This window comes from Tinamus guttatus, unplaced genomic scaffold (genome assembly GCF_059628265.1).
Source record: "Tinamus guttatus ecotype Peru unplaced genomic scaffold, ASM5962826v1 Tinamus_guttatus_pri_ptg000489l, whole genome shotgun sequence".
NCBI classification, from domain to species: Eukaryota; Metazoa; Chordata; class Aves; order Tinamiformes; family Tinamidae; genus Tinamus; species Tinamus guttatus.
In genome coordinates, this window is record NW_028289023.1 from 4,443,680 (window position 1) to 4,466,795 (window position 23,116).

General features: G+C 34.9%; 1 protein-coding gene across 1 annotated transcript in view; it reads left to right on the forward strand.

Annotated features, from left to right (window-relative positions):
- The window catches only part of TBC1D22A (TBC1 domain family member 22A), a 148,001-nt gene that overhangs the window by 24,265 nt on the left and 100,620 nt on the right, over window positions 1–23,116 (forward strand). Inside the window, exons 5-8 of the mRNA XM_088533244.1 lie at window positions 1,199–1,269; window positions 6,213–6,341; window positions 6,857–6,919; window positions 12,030–12,144. Coding sequence (XP_088389370.1) covers window positions 1,199–1,269; window positions 6,213–6,341; window positions 6,857–6,919; window positions 12,030–12,144 — 378 coding nt within the window. The remainder of the gene's footprint in view (window positions 1–1,198; window positions 1,270–6,212; window positions 6,342–6,856; window positions 6,920–12,029; window positions 12,145–23,116) is intronic.

Sequence of the window (23,116 nt, forward strand, 5' to 3'; positions counted from 1 at the left end):
CTTTCAAGGGTCTCAGATGAGGAGAAAAAAAGAAAGACTACCATTAATGAAAATCTTAAACTGTAAAGACTGTATCTTAAACTGTATAGAATGAAGACAGTTTCACTGGAATCAGAAGAAAGTAACCTTTCTTGTCAGACCTTACTCAGAACTCACGGTTGACATTTTCAGATTAAAAAAAAAAAATCCCTCAAAATGAATATATCACATCTGTTGTTAAATGCAGATGTAATTTAAGACCTTTATGTTTTTGAAAACTTTTGGAGCCTTGCATATCTGCCATGTTTATTGATGGAACACTTGACAGAGATACCAAAAATACTTTTATAGGAGGCTTTTAAAATTTTACTTCTTGATTTCTGATTTTTTTTTTCTGCTTTTCTCATTTTCTGCTGTGTTTTCAGTCTGTTGGTGGGCAGTGTCATGTCACTGTGTCACTTGGGTTTAGGTGATGTGGCCTGGCTGTTGGAAATGAGAACTCTCTAAGGTGCAGCTGCTCTTGACTTGGATGATCCTGCTGCTGAAAGTGAAAAGACACCATAATTGGTTGAAAAAAAAAAAAAAACTATATATGTATATAGAACTGTAATGCTTTTCTTACTTCAGTACTTGTTGCTAACTTCATGTCCGTTTGGGATAGTCCTGCGTTGATTGAAATCCTAAAATCAATCATCTACTTATGACCACAATAGTCTTTGTTTTCTGCCTCTTGCTCATGTTATACCCTGCTGAGTATAGAATAAGTAGCTCTGCAAGAAGGAGCCAGAGAGGAGGGCTCCCAGATTTTTTCAAACACTTTGTATTTGAAAGGAGAACGCTTTGAGGAAAGAGAAGAATATAAAGAATGAAAATGTAATATCAGTTAAATTCCAGCATTCAAACATGAAATATCATTGTTTATGTAACTACTTCCTGCATTTTTGATTAGTATCCATATAGGTTTACTATACAATAGGGCTGAGTATCACTTGCATATTAATAAGGCATGTATATTGAAAACAATGCTGGGAAACACTCCAGAAAGCCACCGTGTTGCACTCGGTACCTATTCTCACTGCTATCCCTATGGATCCTGTATCTTCCAATTCCTTAGAAATTCTGTATAATTGATTTCATTTGACTTCAGGCATGATAATCATTGTAAATAATAGTGAGCAATATTTTTCTTCTTTCTCATGATATATTTTTCTTTTAATAGAAGAATTACGGAAACTGAGTTGGTCTGGAATTCCTAAACAAGTTCGTCCGATTGCGTGGAAGCTTCTTTCGGTAAGTGGGCTGGTTTTTTTTTTTTTTTTTTTTTTTTTTGCATGTAGCAGTAATAGCTTTTTAGTCACTGCAGATGATTTTCCTTGACTTGTAACTCATCAGCTATACTTCAAAACATTTTGTTTTGTTCTTGAACTCTAATGAAAGTTTGATTCTTTGCTCAATTTCAAGCTTAATTTATCAAATCTTAAGTAGGGGAATGAGAGGTAAGTAAATCATGTCAGTTACGTATCTTTGTTTTTCATCCTGGCTTTCTGTGAAGGCAAGGCTTTTATGATAATGATGGCCTGTTTCAATAAGATTTGCCAGTGTGGTGGAGTGTTCAAAGATAGGTACATTCCTACAGGTTTCTTGAAAATAGACAGACAGCAGAGGAAGAAGAAAAATCTCAGTGTCCCAGCAAAGACTTCATTCTAACTACTCATTTAAGCAACTGCCAGGGACTCATCATAGAAAAGATAAATACTGTATTGAAGAAAAGCTATGATAGAAGCTTGTGTTTCTTTGGACTGTTTTTCTACAGCAGTTCAAGATGAACAAATCTGAACTGCCATGATTCTAACCTTTACCTTGTGACATTGGTTCAGCTGCTGTCATTTCAGGGAGATTCAAGCTGATAAAAAAAGTGATTAAGTTCTTAATAGAGTGAGTTTTTGTTTGCCTTAGCTCTCTGAACCTAAGCCAGAGGTAGGAGGAGGTTGGAACTGTAATAGCTCTGAAATAGATTGATTGAAGTATCATAGAACAGTGCACTAAGATATTTAAGTCAAGCAATCATGAAGCACAAATTTGTGGGAATTGAGGCTTTGCTGGGTTGGTGTCAGAGCTGCATTTTTTTCTCAATATTTGCCTTATATTTCAATAATTTATATTTAATATCTTTTGCAAAAATAGAGTGTATGCCTGATAGGAGTATTTTATATGTCACTTTTTGAACTTGTCATAGCAAATGGGTTGTGAGTTTTAGCTGTTGTTTGTCTCTACATGGTTGGGAGAAAAAGTTGTGAAGATGTTTTTATCAAAAAGAAGCAAATATCTTATGCAGCCTGCTCTCTAGAGATTGCAGAAGACACTTTATCAGCAAATCTTCACCCATTTAAGAACTACTTAAAATTCTGAGTTATACACACAACAGTTTAGTACTATTGAATTTTTCAGAGTGTAGGCTTAAATAGCTTTCCTTTTTTTAGAATAATTCAACAGGGAATGCAAAGTACTTCAGACTGAGTCTGATTTCCAGTGACTGAAAGAGTCTCTCTTGCTAATGAATTCCAGTAAATTTGCAGCTTAGTTCCTTCTAATACAAATGCAGGTGCAGCTTCTTAATGGTGAATATTAAAATATTCTGTTGCAGTGGAAATTAAAAAATGGAAATTAAATCTGTTTTCAGATTTGTGTGAGATTTCCTTTTTGTTTTGTTTTTGAGCAGCTTCCTTTTTGAAAGTTGCTGATCTCTTATCTACAAGCATTGTAGTCAGGATTTTCCTGTATATTTCCTACAGTGATTTCTCATCTACTAAGTGGTCCTCAGTGAATATGTTTTGGAAACCTGAAGACTAGTCACTTAGTAACCATCAGTTTTCTGTGCTGTAAGGCAGGAGCTTATTTGATATTCTTTCAATATTGGTGGAAGAACTGGTGCTCTTACCATTTGTGGATTAAAAAAATAAGTCTCTGATTATTAGGTTTTACCCTAGTAGTTTATGGTTACGTAAGGTGGTTAAGCATGTGCTTCCTGCTAATAATGTACCTGATAGTATGGGTGGTGTTGTAACTTACAGTGTTACAAGCTGCAGTGGGAGCTGTAGATGAAATAAATGAACAAAAGCAAAGTAGCTTTAGTTAAACATAATTGGGGAAAAAAAAAAAAACCCTATCATACTACCTAAAGCATAGTTTAGAGCTAAGTTGAGAGGAGCTATTTGTCTTGGAGTTGCTCAGAAGTCTCAAAAGTCCAAGCTGTGATTTATTTGGAGGATTGAGCATGATTGAGATATTGGAGACAAAATGTGATTGACTGATTTGTTACATCAGTATTGAAGATGAAATTTCTAAAATGTGGTTTTAAAAATGATCAATTAAAATATTTATTACATATTAAGAAGTTTAATAGCATTAACATATGTATTTGATCAAACAGCTTTTCCACAGTGGAAAATGTTTGAAAATCAATTGCTGCTATTATCCTGTCTACTTGTAACACTGAAACAATAATTTATAAAATTTATTTATAAAGCAAGTGATTTATTCTTAAAACACAACAAAGCTAGAAATTTTGTACCTAAAAAAAAAAAAAAGCAGAACTATTCAGGTTTACTTCTCTTTTCAATAGCAAAGCTACATACATTGTTGCCAAAACCTTTGAAAGGAAATTAATGAATAAACGAAATTTACTCTCCACAGATTCGTGCCCTGATGATATGTTGCAAGCCCTTTCAACTTTTCAAAATAAAATCTAATTTATAAAATGAACAGGAAACAAGACATGTCCAACTGAGAGATTACTTCAATCTCTCAAACTGAATCATAGCAAAAAGACTCTTGCTGAGGAAAAAGTCGGTATCCTTGGGACAATCACATCGGATCTCACAAATGAGTTCTTTTTCTAATGGAACTAACATACCCTACAGGAAAAAAATCTAATGATTGTGAATAATTAGGGGGCAGAATTAAATATTTAAGTTGATACTAAGTACTGGGACGGGATATTAAATGTCACACTGTCTTGAGAGAAAGGTTCTTAACAGTGAGGGTGACAGAGCCCTGGAACAGGCTGCCCAGAGAGGTGGTGGAGTCTCCTTCTCTGGAGATCTTCAAAACCCTCCTGGATGCCCCCCTGTGCCACGTGCTCTAGGTGACCCTGCTGGAGCAGGGGGGTTGGACTGGATGATCTCTAGAGGTCCCTTCCAACCTTAAGCGTTCTGTGATCCAATTTAAGACACCTGAAACCACGTGCAAATGAGTACATCTTCAAAGAGATGATCTTACCCAAACAAAGTATCTGATTTGTAATTTGGTTTGTACTCGTTTTGATGGTTTCTTAGAATATGGAGGAAATTAAAATGACAGTTTTTAATGATTTTACTACAGACATCCTTAGAAAAAGGCAGTTGATGTAAACAGAATAGATTACTATTGTAGTTCTCCAAATGTTGAGCGAAGTGGAAGTTTAAAAAAAAAAAAAAAAAAAAAAAAAAAAGTGGGAGATAATGTTGGATTGTCGTGGAAACAACAATCCCACGTGGAACTAGTGTATTCTTAGAATGTTTAATTTTATTGCACCAACTAACAGTTCTGGCATTAGACTAACTCCGTCTTCCCCTTCAAAAAGCCAGAGTACTGCTTCACTTCTCATAAAATGAAGCAGTTAACAGTTTTCGCCACTCTTTGTGCGTGCAGTGTGTTTAGGACTGAACAAACAAGTTGCTTTCATAGGAAAATGCAGAGCTTATTATTTGCTTGCATGGGCTATGGCTCTTTGTGTAAAGGAAAATATGTACTGTACTTCTAGTATCAAAATTGGTGATTTTATGAGGATTCTTCCATTTTTTTTTCCTTTTTTTAAGGATACTGACCCCCCCCCCCCCCAGTTACATTATTTCCCATTAGTGTGACACTAGCCAGTTTTGTGGAAGGAAAGCTGAATGGTGAATAATGTGAATCTTAAATTTTTAGATTGTTTTCTGGCCAGATTTGATTTTAAAGCCACCTATGTTTAGGCTATTTATTCTAAGTAATTTCTCAAGCCCTTCCTATATGTAAAATATGGATCTTTTTATTTTTGTGATGTTATGGAGTATTGATGTTGATTGAAATCAGTCTGCTAGTGAGAAAGCATTAGGTGTTTCTGGATATTTAGGGAACTACTGTAGCCAGAGTTTAATACTGTTTAAACGGTGATCATGGTTTTTAGTAGATTCCTCATATGTAATCCTTCATGTAATATCTGGACATCTAGTAGCATTCATGATGCTTACTTTCATAAAATGTTAAAATGAAACTCGAATTTGTTGGGGAGTAGAAGAGGGAGATCCCAGAGATAGGGTTCGTATTAGACATAGGAAGAAAATGGGAATGGATTTTTGCAGAACAGGATTTGGTGTTATGTGTGGATATGAATCCCGTAAAGAATAAGCAAGGTGCCTTTTGTACTTTTTGTACTTAGAGAACAATGCATAACCCTGTTTATCTGAAGTTTGATTTCCTTACGCCTTCTATACCTGGTGGAAAATATAATATAATTTGCACTTGAGAAGTAATTAAAAGGAATTATAGCTACTACTACATTTAAGCTCTGTCACTGATTCTTTTGAGACCTTTCTATGATGAACTCTGTAATAATTCATTGAGGTGAAATGAAAGCTTATTTTTTATTTTTTTTTCTCTCCTTTGACAGTGAAATGGAATAACTAGAATCTTTTGATTTTTTTTTTTGAGGAAATTCTTCATTCCATTATGTTTTTAACCATAACTTAAACATAAGTACGTATTCAAATGTATATCATTCCTACTTGAAGGCAACTAAATTTTTTGTTTAAAATAGACAGAAATGCCTTAAAGAAGAGCCATAGGGGACAGTAGAATTAATGAACTCTTTTATACTGTCATAGTTTCTTGTACTTATTTTGATTATTTTTTGGGAGGGGGGAAGCCAGGGGAAAGGCAAACATCATAGCATTTTTGATCATAAATTTCTTTTTTAAAGTGAAAAAGCAAGCAAATTAAAACATTTTCTTTAAAAACTGTTGATTTTTAGTAAGGTATTGCTATCTGAATTTTGTATTCAGATTGAATGATAGCTGATTTGTTAAGGGATTGCTGAGTTCCATGTAGGACTGTATGGTACTGAATCAGTTCATTAGCTTTCCTGTCCCATATACTGACTGATAACTGTGCTTCTTGTAAGGTAGAGTAATATCTGCTTTTATTTGGTTGTTTTTCAGGGTTATCTTCCTGCAAATGTAGACCGAAGAGAAAGCACTTTACAAAGGAAACGGAAAGAATATTTTGCATTTGTTGAACAGTACTATGATTCCAGAAATGATGAAAGTCACCAGGATACTTATAGACAGGTAAGACACCTAATAAAAAGCTACATTAAATGTGTTAAAGAACTTCAACCCTGCCCGTCTCTCTGCTCTCCTTTCCTCCTCCTCCCATCCCTCCCCCCCAACAAAAAAAGAGAGAAAAGGTTAGAAAAAGTGGAGGACTATCTTCTTAAAGCTTCATCTTTAGTGTTACAGGGTCAATGGAAAATTGTTTTACATGCAGCTAGTAATACATTTTTAGATGTTACCTTGAAGTAATGGAGGAACCTTGCCAGAAGGAGTATCATTTGTAAACCCTCAAAATGTGATACAAGCATCTTTCTGTGAAAGAAAATTGTATTTTTTTATTTTTATTTTGTTGTGGATTAATGGTTTTGAGATTTGGCCTTATGTTTCGAACTAATATAAATCAATATTATTCCTAAAGCAAGAATACAATAGGATTGTAACCATCAACCTAAAAGACAACAGTGCTTAAACTGTTTATTTAAAAGCTGTGTTGTGCTTCTTTTGACAGTATCTTCTTTCTGTTTGGTTAGATTCATATAGATATCCCACGCATGAGTCCTGAAGTTTTAAGACTTCAGCCCAAAGTAACAGAGGTAAGAATAATATGATTTCTTTAGATTGCTCACTTTAATAATGAGCTTGATATCACAATCTTGATTACTAATTAATTTGACAACAGTCACCAATTTCAATTGAGAACCAGTCTAAAAAAGACCAGAAAATGAGAAAATAGGGGTCCCATCACTTTGCTGTTCAAAGTAATTGCAAAATGTTTAGGAAATGGGGTTCAAATGTGAAGTGATTCACCTACTATGACAGGTTACTGGAGTCATTCAAAGTTAAGATTGACTGTGATTAGTCACAGGAAGAGTTCATGAAACTCAGGGACAGGGTGACAATTTTGGAAGAAATTCGGTGTGAATAGGGGTGGAGTGATATGAATAACAAAGGAAAGAAAACTTTGAACTGATACAGGAATAGGCACTGCTGCATTAGCTGGTATTGTCCAGAAGAGAGCTCTTGAGCAGATAATACTGTCCTGCTTGGTAGCAATTGGAAAACAAACAATATTAAAATGATTAACTTGCAATGGAGAGCAAATCAGAAAACACAGATATGCTACTTTACAAATCTGCATTTTGCATGCTGTGTACTATTGTGGATTCTCCATGTCCAAGGACAAAGTAGAATTATAAAGACAAGGAGAGGAGTGGCCTGGCTTGGATTCAAGGAACAATTAAAATTTTTGATATAAAAACAAAAAAAAATCAAAAAATTCTAAAGAAAGTTTTTGAAGAACGTGTTACTTAATAAAAGAATGAGATGTCCTCCACTTCTGTGACTTGAGTCCATCCTCCTTTGGGTAATGTAAGTATCCTGATGTCAGATAGAAATGGAAACTTGTAGGAGATGAGACTAGTTTTATTTTCGTTTGCCTGTGCATGCATGAAGATGTTTTTATATGACTGATTGCTCTTAGGAGATAATATTTTTATTAAACTTATGGAAAAAGTAGCAAGTGCTTTAGATGTAGATTTGAGCATAGATAGTAGGAATACAGCAGTTATGTTTAACAGGGATATTTAATAACACACTTAGTCTATCAGTTGTGTTAAAGAATCATTATAGTCCATTTTTGGTTGATTGATTGAAGGCTAAGGGAAATTATATGTGAATTTTGAAAATATTTTAATGCAAAAAAGAGTAATTCTGGCACTATTTTTATTAGCAGTCACAGTCAAGAGGGGATTTTTATGGCTGAGTTGTATCTGGAAATAGGCTGGTTTAATGAGACTGCTGACAGCTAACTTCATTAGGAGACACAGAATAAAACATTATTCGTACTATTGCCTAGGAGTAATTAAAATAAACAGGAAATACTATTTGTTGGTAGCTATGTAGGTAAATTACTGTGAAGTAAAGTTCTGTATGTCAATAGACATTCAATATGTAATATTAGTCAGTAAAGATTGAGTCTAGAATGCAATTGCAGTTCATTTTATAAGATCATTAAATGCATGGAATTATTCAGTTTTTTTTTTTTTTTTTCCTTTTATTGTCTTTGGCAGGTAACAACATTGCTTAGGTAGCATGTTTATTTAAATGTGGGTTATATAGGTCTTATTTGCATTTTTTTAATAAAACCAGAGTTGTTTTTATTTCAAGTCATTTGTTAAGGTTGCCCAGGCATTTCTAGCATCTAAATGCTTATGTGTATCTTAAAAGAAGTGTATATGTGCTTCACATATATGGCATCATGTATTTGAAATCCCACTTTCTAGAAACTGATAATTCTTGCAATATCGTTAAATTAGTAAAGTCTGAAGATGATTCAGTTTCATGTATAGAGCTTATTAAATTCATTTATTGGGAGTAACATACAGAGTGATATCCCTGCTTCACTGAGTTTGCTCATGTTTTCTTAGCTTGAAAGAAAAGCTTGAAAGCTCTTGTTTACTTGAGTACTCGGTAAAATGAGCCAAATATTAGCTTTGTCTTTTTACATGGCAGAATTTACAGAACAAGTAATGTAGGTGTTTCCAGGAGTTGTGATCTTTTTCTCAATTCCTAAAAAGAGATGGGGAAGGAGGAAAGTAGAGAATGAGTGGTTTGGGGTGGATAATCCTCAAGTTCCACAGCAAGTAGGTAGCTGTGGTATAAGTACATGGATCTCTTCAGGTGGAATCAAGGCACACTGCAACTAGAGTGTTTCTGCTGTGTCCTTTAAAATAGGAAAAATGAAACAAAAAACCCCCCAAAAACTCCACTCAATTAATCCCCTATCCATCTCCTATCCTATCAGTCTTGCCAACTACATCTACCTCTTTTCTTCTCTTGGTGAGTTGATAGAAAGTAAAAAGAGGAGAAAACCCGAAGGAGTAAGAGGTGACAGCAGGGGGCTGGACCTGCTATCTCCTTCCAAGCTCAACTATTCTGTGCTTCTGTGCTAAAAGAGGAAAGTAGAACTGTATTTTACTAACATCCTGTGAGTTGGGAATGGGCATACTCGAGGTGCAGGAGAATGTGAAAAGGATATATAGCAGTAGCCAGAGGAATAGTGTGAAATAAAGGAATTGCTTAAGTTAGGAAGATGTGATAGAGATATAATTTATTTCTTAATGATCCATGAGTGCCCTGCACTTTAAAGTATCATAGTACCCTCATATGTTATGATGATGTTATTAAAACCCCATTAATTACTTGATCAGAAGGTTGGAGTACAGTGTGATGCCTGTATCTGTTTCTCCCTTTCCTCTTTCTCTGAGCTTGCTGGGAAGCCAAGATATGATCTTGTCTCATAGCATCTTATGATGAAGATCTTATGCCAGAAGAATCATAACACCCACTTTTTCTGTGCCCCTTCATCTCCCCGCTGTGGGTTTTTGAGCCCCTGCCCTAGCACAGCCTAATCCCCCCAGGATCACCGTGCTCCTCATGGCTCCACAGGGACCTTGCTCTGTTTCACTCCGGGCTGTTGCCCTTCTAAGGACGTGGACATGCTTCCACATGAGGAAGGGTCGCGCTTCCTTTTCTAGGGACAGATGGAAATAGCTAAAGAAGATGAGAAGACTTTAGAGCAAGTCCAGGCTGGTTCAAAAGCTGGCATAGGTGGACATTGTGGCAAGTTTTGTACTTACTGTTTTTTTGGAAGTGTAGAGATTTGGAATAATAATACTGCTGCAGAATTAGTATTATGCAGGGCCACTAGAAAGCATATAGGAAGAAGTGAGGAGACAGGAGGTGATGGAACTGGAAATAAATGCTAGTTGAGAGAACAGAAAACATAGTAGGTTTTTAAATCTTAACAATATCATTTTGTTTTCAAATGTTACCTTTTCAGATGTTGCAGGACTTTTATGCCAGTTCTTAGTGGCGTCTGTCTTGGCTCCCAAAAGGCTTTCCATTAGTATTAATAAAAATATTTTCTTTTCTGGGAATTTAACTTATTATAACTTATAATAAAGTTGTAAGCATAGACTAAAAAAATTTAATCGGTCAAGTTGGAGTAGTCTGCCAAGCAGGCATTTAACATGTATCTTCGGCTTACATGAGAGAAGTTATTTCAAGAAAACAACACCTAATTGAAAAATAAGTTAATAAGCTTTGGGGATTTTGGATTTCTCTTGAGATGACAAAACCTACAGGTATTCAAAATCCATATTTAAACTCATTAATTCATCTTTTTATGCATATGAATATAGTTCTAACTCATGAAAGTGAGTTGAATTCAAAGGAGAATAATTGATTGGTAATGACATCTCATGAGATATAGCAGTTCATATCAGAAAAGTAATTCTAGTTTTTGTTGCTAGTTTAGAAATCAAGACAGAAGCCTCTTGGGAAAGTGACCCTTTTACTGATTACTATTTGAGCACAGTGTTGAGTGCTGTATAGAAACTTAACTCGGTCTGCCTTTCAGGTATTCAGTGTTTGGTTTCTGATACACATCAGTAAATTAAACTTTATGAGAATGGGTAGGAAATTGAAAATGCTATTTCAGTGAAAATTTGTTGAATTTCTGGTTTAGAAGCATTGAAGCATTTGGGTTTATTAAATCTGGTATGCCAATTACAGACTGATATGCCACTAAAAAAAAAAAGTGACTCTTTAGAAAGTTATTTTAAATGTAGCTGTAGTGGAGCAGACACAAGCTGTGCGACAGCCTCTGTTTCAGGGCTCATCAAAACTTTGCATCTCTTGGTGTTCACCTTCTTGTTGCTCCATGTGTTTTCAGCAGTCTGCCCTTGGACATGACAGAGAACCAGAAGATTAAGGAAAATTGATTTTCCTAATTATCTCTAGAGTTGGAGAAGAGATACTGATGTTTAAGACTTGTCTTTGAGGTTAAAAAGTGCAAATGTGTTCCAGCCTCAGCCAGTTCACATGCAATACCACATGTGGTGGGACTCACACACCTGGATTGATGAATCTCATCTGTCTAGAAATTTCCTTAAAATAAATAAATAAAAGTAAATAAAGGGTGTCACAAATTTGTGTTGGGGATAAGTTCAGTGACTTCCCTGCCCTGTGTTCTTCTCATGCTATGCAGATTGTGTGGGTTGTGGCCTCAGGAGGTCTGGCAAGTCGTGTTCAAAGGGTTCACGGAGTAAAGATTTCTGTGATTATCTGATACCTTATCGCTACATTTCCTGATTTTCTGATGTTTTATTAATCACACATGCTTCTGAAGTATAAAACCTCACACTGTAGCATTAGTAAAGCTTGCTTACTTATTTTTTTTTTCCTGACACTATTAAAAAAATCTGGGCTATCTTAAACCCTTTCTTCTTTTATCTAGGTAGAAACAGGTACCATGTTATAAAATATTTCTTTCAAAGAGGTAAACAGCCATGGAAAGATCATTTAAGCCTCCTCTGTCTTGAGAAAAGAGGAATTTTATCATATTGAAAAAACTCTGGTGAATAAACTGCTACTTCGTTGTAGCTAATGTAATTGAATTATATACATGGTTGCTTTTAATGGCTGCTAATACTCTGAAAATACTTTCTTTTAAATAACTGAGAAACGTAATTAACGTTGGCAGTTCATTATGAAAAACAGTGTTCATTTAGGCTTCTGTATCCATATTTTTATACTACTAACTGTATATTAAATTTGTCCTTGTATACTTTTCAAGTGCCTTTTGTAAAATGTGCTCACTGCTTGATAAATTGCCTGATAGTTTCTTTAACTCTTTTTCAGATCTTTGAACGCATTTTGTTTATCTGGGCTATACGTCATCCAGCCAGCGGATATGTTCAGGGCATAAATGATCTTGTTACTCCTTTTTTTGTAGTCTTCGTTTGTGAATATATGGGTAAGATTTGTTACAACACTGATTTTTGAATTGTTAATGGCTTTGGAACAGTACCTTCATTTTAATATAAGTAATAATTTGGATTAGCTAATCAAAGCATAATGCAATATATGAATTTTATAATACATTTTTGTAACTGCAAATCTGCGTAGCTCTCTTAAGTAGCTCTCAAAAACATACTGACAAGTAATCAGGCTTTGTGTGAACAGTGAGTAGAGTTCAGGAATATTTCAGATGTATGTTCAAAAAAACCAAAACTGTAGAAGCTGCAGACAGAATTTTATTCCTGTCAGATTTTAAAGCTGGGAAAGATGATCTAGCTTCTGCTTTCATTTTGGTTTTTAACTGCATGTCTAGTTTACATTCCTGATGCTTTCTTCTTCATAGGTGGTTTCATTCTCCCTTCCTTTCTGTCCTCCAATTTATCTGTTTGTATGATGAGGTAAAATTGCATATATGGAATGACCTCACGAATAAGAAAGGATTAAAAAATATACCACAACCCCAAAAACTACCACCTCTGGAACAAAGAAAGAAACAAAACAAATAAATGTTTAAAATAACATGGGGGGAAATTAAGGAAGAGAGAACCTGATTACAACCTGAAATCAAGGTTTGAACTTCAAAGCAACAGTAACTATAATGGTTAATTTTTATAACTTTTGAAGCTCACATTACTAATATGAAACAGTCATATTTCTGTTGAGCTGTGGACTTTTTTTAATTATCTACTTTTGCAGTCCTTTATTTGGGAAACTTTACTGCTTATGTGCTCCTCCCACATATCATATTTTATAATTTATAATTTAATGTCTCAGTCTTAATGGACATTAAGAGTAGGACTGATCTGAGGACTGAACTCTGCAAATGCAGTGTGTCCAAATATTTTCTTAGCACTTTGTTTTAATGTGCTGTAAGTGCATGTTACATTCCTTAAGGGCAGATACTAAAAATGCTAACTAATTCTAAACCAGTTTTTCACTACTGGTGTAAAACAAGGCTGTGAGGCAAAACACGTATGATGAAAATTGTCATATACACATATTTTTGTCACATACGATATAATGAAAATTAACAATGCTCATAGGTAAACTTAGGTGGTATGTTGTCTTGCTCCTTCTGTGGGGTAATGTATAGTAGGTTCTTATTTTCCCACCTTCTATATGCAAGACACCCATTGGTGACTTAATCCAGATTCATGAAAGGAGGATAGATTATCCTTCACTGACTGAAAGCCTATTCATTTACTAATATGCATGGCAACACCTCTGTTGCTCTATTCATTTCTTGTTTCATAGGAGGACATTTTATTGCTAAGCAACTAATGAGAACTACTGCTGCTTACTCCCTAATCATCTCCTAAGCAGGGTAGAGGCCCACTCCTGAGAGTACTTGCAGTTTCTGCCTTTTACTCCCTCCTTTGACAGATAATGAAAATGTTCTTAATGATCCTAGAACAGTAGGATCTCTAGTAGACTTTAGGGTTGTTAATTGAAATAAGAAGTTCAAATGAGATGTGATTAGAGAATTGATATTCCATGTTAAATAGACCATTTAATTAATATGGTAAATAAGTTTGTCTTTACCACCAACTTACATTTGGAGACTGTGGTGATTGCTGATGTATTTGTCAGCTTGTCAATATTTTCGTATTGGAGAACTTAGCTATTTCCTTAATGCCCAGGGAAGAAACCTAAACTTAAAAGGTAAGAGTAAGAAATGATATTTGCCAGTGAAAATATATGAATTTCAAGAAACTGTATTCTAAAAGCTCATGCAAGAGCCAAAATGTGTAATGTATATAATGAAAATACTGGACTGAAAATATTTTCTTGAATGTAGTAGTAATTCTGACTAAATGCTAATGGACCAGTCACTTCCCACAGTGACATATAAAAACATTCAAGGTTTTGTCTTTTGTCAAAAGACAAAATATCATTTTGATTTGAATCTTTCTAGCATATTGAAGTTACGTGAGTGATGCGTTCAAGTTGCTATGAATGACAGCATGTATTTTACTTATTTCAAATGATAACCTTTAAAATTCATGGAGTGCATTGAACACCCCAAGGACTGTAATAAGATTGTAAAAGTCTTGAAAACCGAGAGCAAAATTGTGCTTAAATAATGCCGCATTGCTTGTTTCCCAGCAAAATTATTTAAACTATAAAATATATTTAATATTCACCCAGTAATACCTAGTAAAGAGATGTTCCAAAGAATTAGTTGAGACTTTGTATGTTCATAATTAACAGATGTGTGCTGACTAGATTGTCTCATGGTGTACCCTGATAATGTTTGCAGGCAACTGCTGTTTTTGGTCAATTGACTAATAAGAGGTTTTTATTTATTTATTTTTGGCTTTATGTCAACAGTGACAGAGTTCACAATCCTTGATCTAGCCTAATAATTTTGTGACATTTATGGAGATCTTTCTGCTTTTCTAAAGACATCCATCTAGAACACTAAGAGTGTCACAGAAGAATTTTTGGACATGGAGATTCTGTGTTTGGAAGGGATAACTTTCATGAGCCTAATTTCTGAAATTGACAAGAATCTTTTTTTATAAAGATTCTTGATTAAATAGAGATTCAGTTCTCAAATTGTAGTTGTTTTTATGGTTAGTCTGGATTGAGGTGCCTAATTTTAGCGTGTAGGTTTGTACATTTTGAATAGTTTGAGTGACTGAATGTGGGAGTTGAACGTTTTTAGTTTTCAGTCTTCCAAGCCATGTAGGTATGATAGAAAATATAATTTGTTAGTGTATAATTAGTTCTCTATTCTTTAATAAATGCAAGAATACTGGAATATTTTGTTGTCAAAACCAAGCTGAGAAGCACAACTGAGATAAAGACTAGTTCAGAGAGGAACCTATTGGTCCTACTGGTCCCTCCTGGAATACAGTAGATTAAGCTGCTGTGTTTAAATTGGGAAAAGAAGGAAACTAAACCTATCATTTTAGTCTAAGACTTATATGTTTAAATGGTTTATAAGGTTTAAATGTTGCTGTGATATTTATTTATTTATCTCTCTCTTTTATGAGTAAAGAATAATGAAAACTTGTCTAAAACTCTCTTAAATTGAAATCTTTAAAATACTGGAAACTCAATCCCTTCTTGAAGGGGAGACTAGGAAGTGCTCCATGCTTGGGAATTTTGTGGATCTTTTACTATCAGCTCAGTGTTCTCAAACTCGTACCTTGTCTGCTAGCTCTCTGTAAAGCACCCTCCCCATGTGAAACCCAGTGTTTCACATGTTATGAAACACTTTAAATATGCATCTGTGCACGTGTATAACATGAGACAGAAATTGTTTGGTGTTGAGCTTGCTGTGAAATAACATCATTCTTCTTTTCAGTTTTTAAGTACATTTTCCCCTATTCTTATCTTGCTGATGCTCTAATATACAGACCAGTAGAAATGTTTGAGAGTGGTGTTGGAATAGCTGGGGAAAAGAAAAAGCCAAGGTCAAATTTGGATGTTGGTGGTGCCTCCTTCTGACTATGCTAACTACACTAAGTGCTTAGTGTAGACATGTGGCTGTGGCAGCACTGATTTTGACTGCAAGTGGAAGCAGCAATGATAGTGTCCTAACAGGGTGTTTCCTAGCCCATTGTTAAAATAGATTTGGTGGAGTTAAATCATCATTTGTTATTTTATCTTTTTTTTTTTTTCTTTCCTTATGGTTTGGCTTGTTTAGGAGCTTCCTGAGACTCTCTTATAGTTCTTGTTTCTTCCTATATCTTTTGTTATATGCCACCTATCTGAGTCCTCAGTTGGAACCAACCTTTCTTTTGAGCAGAAAGGACTAACTGCCCCATTTGAAAGTCACTGCCGATTCCAGACTGCTGGTTGTAGCTGTGTTGGAATTGGTGCTTGTAAGAAGCAGCGTATTCCGGGCAACTGTTATTTTTTCTAGGCTTTTTTTTGTGTAATGCAAGGAATGGCAACATTAAACATGTTCTGTCACTATCATAGAGTGCGTTATTTGTTACATAATCTATAAGCTTTATTTTATTTTGTTTTTCAAGTTCCTAACCAGGTTCGCAGAGCTTTGCAGTACAGATCCATTATGATTTTCCTTCACGTGCACCTTACATAGAAAACTTGGCAGCCACTGGCATCTGTTGCGCTAACTGGTGTACTTGGAGTTTGCTTTGTTATGCTCCTTCCCTTTTCGCCATGGATTATGAGGGAGCTGGGATGTGGGTATGGGGTAGCAGCAGTCACTAACATCATGTTCCGGCAGGAACAGAGAGGTGAGAATGGCAAATTTCTGAGAAGTGCTGTCAGTCTGCAGGATTGATTTCTCGTGGGCCTGTCTGAGGCTGTTTTGACATAGGTTCATGAAGGACTGAAGATTAGTTGAAAATTCCTTGATTTTGAATTTGTGCAATTACATAATGAATTACTCTCATAATTGTTCAAAATCATTTACTTATCTCATGAAAGGTCATGCTGTGATTGGACCTCTACCTGTAGTAAATTTTATCCTGGACTTCTCACATTATTCAGTAGATGCTTCACATAAAATTAATTCAGGCATGTTCATCTTATTCTATATTATGAAGTAAAAACATATTCTTTCCAGCTAAAATAAATTCCATCAAAGAGATGACCACTTTAGGTCTATATTTTTGAAAGAAAAAGTGTTTTGAAGTGATTGCCTAGATTATATTTTAAAATTGTTCATTTGTTTTTATGTATGTCTCACTTGAGAAAAATGATCTATGCATACAACTTCTGAGCAATTTTCTTTATTGGTATATAATGTAGTTTTCAGGGTTCATTGGGCAAAGAATCTTATACTTTTACAGTATTTTTACAGTATTACTTTTATTCGCTTTAGCCATCCAGGAGAATCCTTGTGAAAATAGCTAGCAGTGAACTTTTTGTCAGGTGGTAATAATGCTTGCTCTAATATGCTGTTTTGTTAAGGGTCAGGTAATAAAGCAGTATCTGTTGCAGACTTTACAAAGAGAAGGTAGGAGGGTAATTTGAGTAGTCCTGAGAGGACAGCTCTTGTTTAGCCTGTAAAAGGTTAGGGAGCAAGAGGCATGTGAAAAAGGGTAGATTTACCTGCAAGACTTGGGAGAGGACTGATTAATGGGTGCACTAATTGACAGTAAAAGTGTTTTTTATTTCTTTTTTATTATTATTTATTTATTCCTTTGAGTGTTGCACTAGGCTATTTTGTAATTATTTGCATGGAAAATTTCATCGTTGTAGCTTTTGGCAAGACTTGTTAGAATATTAATCTCTTTTCGTTGCGATTTGATCTTGTAGTTGAATCCTTGGTTCTAGCTTATAGTTGTATAACTCTATTAAGAACACACTAATTTTTTACTGCAGTTATATAGGTTCAGGCCCTAGTGTGAATGCAGTAGAGTTTTACCTGGGTTTGCACTTCTGCCCGTGGCTTTCTTGTGGCAGTTTATTCCCTACTGCCTTTTCTCAAGTTATTTAATCTACTGCAAGTCAGTGATGTTGGCCTGTGTCAAATATGAGTTGAATGTGTCTGCATAAACTCCCTATTAGTCTGCTTCAGTCAAAATGAGGTTATTTAATTTAATGCATGAAAGTGGTAGATTTTTTAGTTAATTCTACCAACTCAGTGCTGCTGGCAGTTCTTGGAGTATAGTACCTTGAAAGGGTGTTAGGTGTTACAGTGGGCAGCAGAGCACAAGTCTGCTCATATGTAGCAGTTTTGGTGTAGTAGGTAATCGTCTATTTATATGTGTATGTATATGTATTTTATCCAATAAGGTATCTGGGTTCCAGTAGAGGTTTGGTGCTCCCTACGCTGTGAATTCTGTGATATGGGCCATCCTCTCCAGATCTCATTTGTGGGTGAAAGAGGCCAACGTACCCACCTTCATTCCACTACTCCCTCAACTTAGCATTATTAATACTGTATAAAGTATACTTGAGTATTTCCAAGTCGAATTTTGGGTAGACTGAAATGAGAAGGCTAACTGCTGTCAAAATGGATAGTTTTGCTTCCTTTATTTATTTATTTTAGTCCAGCCCCATACATGCATTCCTCTACTCTCTCTTTGGACAGCCTTTCTGTGGAACGGTGTATTAGTTCATGGAGATAAACTGGTAGGAAACTTAGCTGCAGTTTGAGTTTCTGCTGTCACTTCAGAATCAGTTGTGCATCAATGCCCGTGTGGACATATGAACATTTCAGGGAAGAAGGGAGAAGCAGGATCTCTATTTAATACCAGGTAGCTCTTTGACTCTCTAAGCTGTGTTGTTAAGTCAGCCTTGTGATAAGTCTTTGGCAATTCAGCTTATTTTTCACTTAGTGAGTTAGCAGTTGTAAAAGCAGCTCAACAAGCAGATGTAGGCTAAGGGAAAAATATCCAACTTTCCAGCTTATTTACTCCCTGTTTACTGTCTTTTGGGTCATGATTGTTATCACAGTACTGTTCTTACACTGTTCTTATAAAATCAGTTCTTCCATTTTTTTTCTTTCAATTTTGTTCTTTCTGTCTTCGATATACTGTCAGACTTCCAAGCTAATTATAACAGTTCATCTGAAATGCTGGAATCACGGAGGAAGATTTGAAACTGAGAAAGTTTTAATAGATATTTTTGCTAATCAAAGAATGTAAATATAAGGGTTTTTTTCTTTTCTTTTCTTTTTCTAATTACTAGTTGCCGTTTCAAGAATATTTGGAAAAAAGATTGAAATACAAACTTCTTTTTTTTTGTAGTCGCTTTCAAGGTCTGTGTCTTCGTTTAGATATTCTACACACGTAGAGATTTCTGTTTGGAGTTATTTGCATAGTTTAGGTAAGTCTTGTAGGTGATTCTGCCGTTTAACAACTTGAGATGATATTCTGTATAACCTTAAGATCTTGAGAATTGTTCAGTTTTTGAGAATTCATCAGTTTTTGAGCTCAACTTCTGGACAAAATGAATAAAGATTGAAGCTTTCCAAGGCAAGGCATTCTTTGCTGTTCTTATGAGATAGAGAGTTGTTATAGCTTCTAGCTTGTTTCCTATACTTAGTTTTCTTGAAGTAGTTTGGTAGATCTTTATATCCAAATGTCCAAAATGTCTATTGTCTATTACGTTCATAGTGATGAGACGGAGAAAATAATTACAATTGCCTTAATAACCTCTCTTGAAACAAAATCAAGCCTGTGTGAATCTATTTGCTTAACTACACAAACTACAAAATCAGAATTTTTATTTTCATAAACCAGCAAGTCTTGCAAGTTGCCAGTGCCTGTAGTAAAATAAAATCCTTAGTGTGATTACAGAAGTATAGCAGTAATAGTGTGGACTATCTCTGCACTATTGTGAGGAGGGAGACTGAGGAAATCCGATGTTGCTGGCAGCTCTCTCTAATGTAGAATTTCTCATTGAAAAATTAGCTCATTTTAATCATAACTTTTGATACCTTTAGAAAAGGTTCCTACCTATCTGAAACAGAATAAGCCTATGTATAGTTAAAGTTATATTTCTCTGGTTACAGTTAATAGATGCTGTCAAAAATGGAATAAAAAAGACATCAAAGTTATTCTGAGAAGTTTGCCCAACTGTTGAATTGCTTGATATTTTTATTTTTTTGTCAGAGAAAATTAATTGTTTGAATAGTGTGAATAAGTGTTCACAGTGCCTTATGAGGCTCTCACTTTAGAAACTTCAAATCATTTTTTTTTTCTTAGGATGAATGGCTTAGTCTTTTGAACTTTCAAATAAACTTTTGAACTTTTGAACTTCAAATAAAAATCCACATAATTAAAGCACTGATTCTTAAAATTTAATATTCATACAAGAAAAATGCTGTGCAAAGTAAATAAAAGAACTTTTCAGAGGAAAAGTATGGCAAAATAATTATTAACAGAAAGTCTTTGTATGTCACTAGAGTTTCCAGGACAAGTCAAACTTCAGCTCATGAAGCTAAAACACTGTGTGTTCCAATTCATCCAACATACCCAAGGAAAATAAATTACATGTAACCTGTATAAAAAGAGTACTGCTGATTCATGGCTACTATTAAATTAATTTTATCCTTGCATTCTTTCTTTCACACTCCAGTTATCAATATGAATTCAAGTCTAGGTGACAATGAGGAAATAAAAACCACTACAGTTGTATTCACCTATTGGAGCTTTTGAAGCTCCTATAAGTATTTTTTTTAATCTAATTTGAACTTGATTTTTTAATATAATTTCTGAATTGTGCAGTAGACTTTATGCTAAACCTTTAAAATATGGTAATAGATGTGACAGCTATAGTAGCTGAAGTAAGCAAACACATATGTTACTTGAAAGATTTAAGTGCGCAAGTGAGGGTTTATCCAACTTACATTTTCTGTTGACTCCTAGAAGTTGTAGTTGTAGGTACCAGGATTTGAAATCGTAATTTTTGTCTTAAAGATGCTACTGTGCGTGACTGACCTCTTCTTAAAAAGAGTGTTAAGTGAAAATTAGTCATGGTTTAATATTTGTTTACATAAGATAGTAATTGAAAAATTAGTAATTGCATTTCAGTATTTATCTACATATTTCTGGCTGGAGGCAAAAGATTCCTTTCACCTCCCTGCTCTTTCTTACGTAATATCTTGTTCTCGAAAGAAAATTTCTCATGATTATTGGAGCAAACGTAACTGGCTTGTGCTTCCTTCTACTTACAGCTTCCTGCTACCTGTTCTCTGTGTTATTATGGGGGAAGGCATCAGAGTGGCCTTTGAGTTATTTTTGTTTTTCAGTTGTATTGGAAAACTTACTCTTTTATTTATTTATGCTTAATTATTGGGGTTCTTAAACTAATTCTGATTTTGTATGTTTAAACACAGTCTGCTTCACACATATACAAAATTATTCTACTAGTTAAAGGGGTTTTTTTTAGTAAGATTCATCTCCTTTTTACGTAGATACAATGTGCATTTAAATTTTCTTTAAAAAAAAAAAAAAACTTGCTTCACTTTTCTAAATTCAGATAGGATTTTCTGGGGAAAATGTGCTCAAAATATACTCCCAGTTTTTAAAACATGAAAAGAAATTGATAATATGCAAGTGCCGTATAAGGCAAGGAGAATCAAAATATCTTTCATAAATAATATCGTATCATTTCTGAAAGAAATTAAAAACTAATAGACTGTTGCACTCTGAGGAAGCCATGAGAGTTTACTGAGAGATATTTTAATTGAAACTGCAAATTGGAAATGTTGGATCATGAGAACAAACAACGACTTGAGTAATGGTGGAAGCAGTAAAATGAAATTGAAATGAAGCCAAAGGACTTCTGCAGGTGTGAAAATAAAAGAATTGTGGAGAAAGAAGCTAATTGCAATTAACGTGACTACAGGGAGAGAAATGTATTCCAGAGGGAGCTGCATATTTTAGTCCTGGCATGTGCGTTTGATTGACTCTCCCCCAGTCTCTGCATAGTTATAATTAATGATTATCTTTCTATAGTGAAGAAGCACTGAGGTGGTTATACTTTCAGATCTAAATCTTCTCAAGCATGTTTGCTGACAGATTAGGAAATGACTTTAATGGCTTTTGGCATCTAAATATCACAACTTTGTGCCTTTATTATAAAGGAACTTGTAGGGAAGAATAGTAAAGACAAAAGAATTATTTAAGCAATGATAATAGGCTATATACATTCTCAGAAATATGAAACTCAAATACCGTTGATAAACATTGGTAGTGTGTTTCAAGATCTAAAAGAAGGCTTTTAAATCCAGATTTATCAGTACTTTTAATTTTGTTTTAAATGCCCTTTTTGTCATATTGTTAATAATACTTCAGAACATTCAGACCATTTCAAATACAGTTTTCAAAAGTCTGTAAGATTAAGTTTTAATTTGAATAGGCTTTGCTTGTAGCTTAAATCCAACATTACAAATGAAGAGAGCATAAAAAGAAAAAGAAAATAAAGGCAGGGGAGAAATTTTGCAGATGACTTGCACACCTGAAATTTACTTTCTTTGCAATTTTGCCATTATCTCATGGGAATGGGTAGTATAAAATGTAAAGCTGTATTGCATAGCTATTGTGTACTGTGTTCTCCCTCTCTACAATCAGATGTAGTCTGTTGTATGATTTATAGGTAGTCTTTTTTTTAATCAGCTGAAACCTCCTTGACTCTATTTAGTCAGGTTTTTTACCGTGATAGTAAAGATGGACATGGAAGCTGCATATGGTCCTGTATACCTTGTTGGAAAGGAGTAGTGTGTTGAATACTGAATATGTGTATATAATTATGCCTGCATATATGTGCACCTTTGTATGTGGATGAGTCAGATAATTAGAGATTGCTGTAATAGGAACATTTAAAAAACTGAGAAATCAGGCCAGTTTCCAACTACAGAGCAACACTTTTATCTGCTGGACATGTTAATGAATGTCAATTCCTAATTATTATCAATACCTGCTCCAGTAGTCATTAACAAACTTATCCCAGATGAGTTGTGACTATTCAGTACCATAGACCAGCTGCTGTGCAGTTGCTTTTGATGGCTTTGGTCCTTGGTGGTCTCGGTCACTACAGTCAAGATAAATTGGGCTTGATTTGATAAGGGAAACTGCAGTGGAGTGGGGTGTCTTTTCCTTAATTTTTTCCCCCTTCATTGTTAGCATCTCTTGCCTCTCTCTCCCCCAAAGAAAGGGGATGATCTCGTCTGCTCCTAACGTCATTCATGGCATTTATGAGACCTCCTGTGTTCTGACTTTGCACTCTTGCAGTGCAAGCCTGGCCTGTCTGCTAGGTCTTGCACGTTCTGCAGGTTCCATCAGATATCTCTTCTGCTGGTTCTGCAGGATAGTTTTGGTTTTGCCACTCATCTTTCCTTCCTGCTCTGCATCCTTAGTTCTTGGTAGCTTGCAGATTTTGCTGTTTGTGCGTGTTGTCCTGTCCTGGTTGATGCAGCTGTACCACAAGTTTGTTTTGCCCTTTGAAGTTAGTTATTTTTATACATCTATGCTTAGCTGTGTTGCAAAATTCTT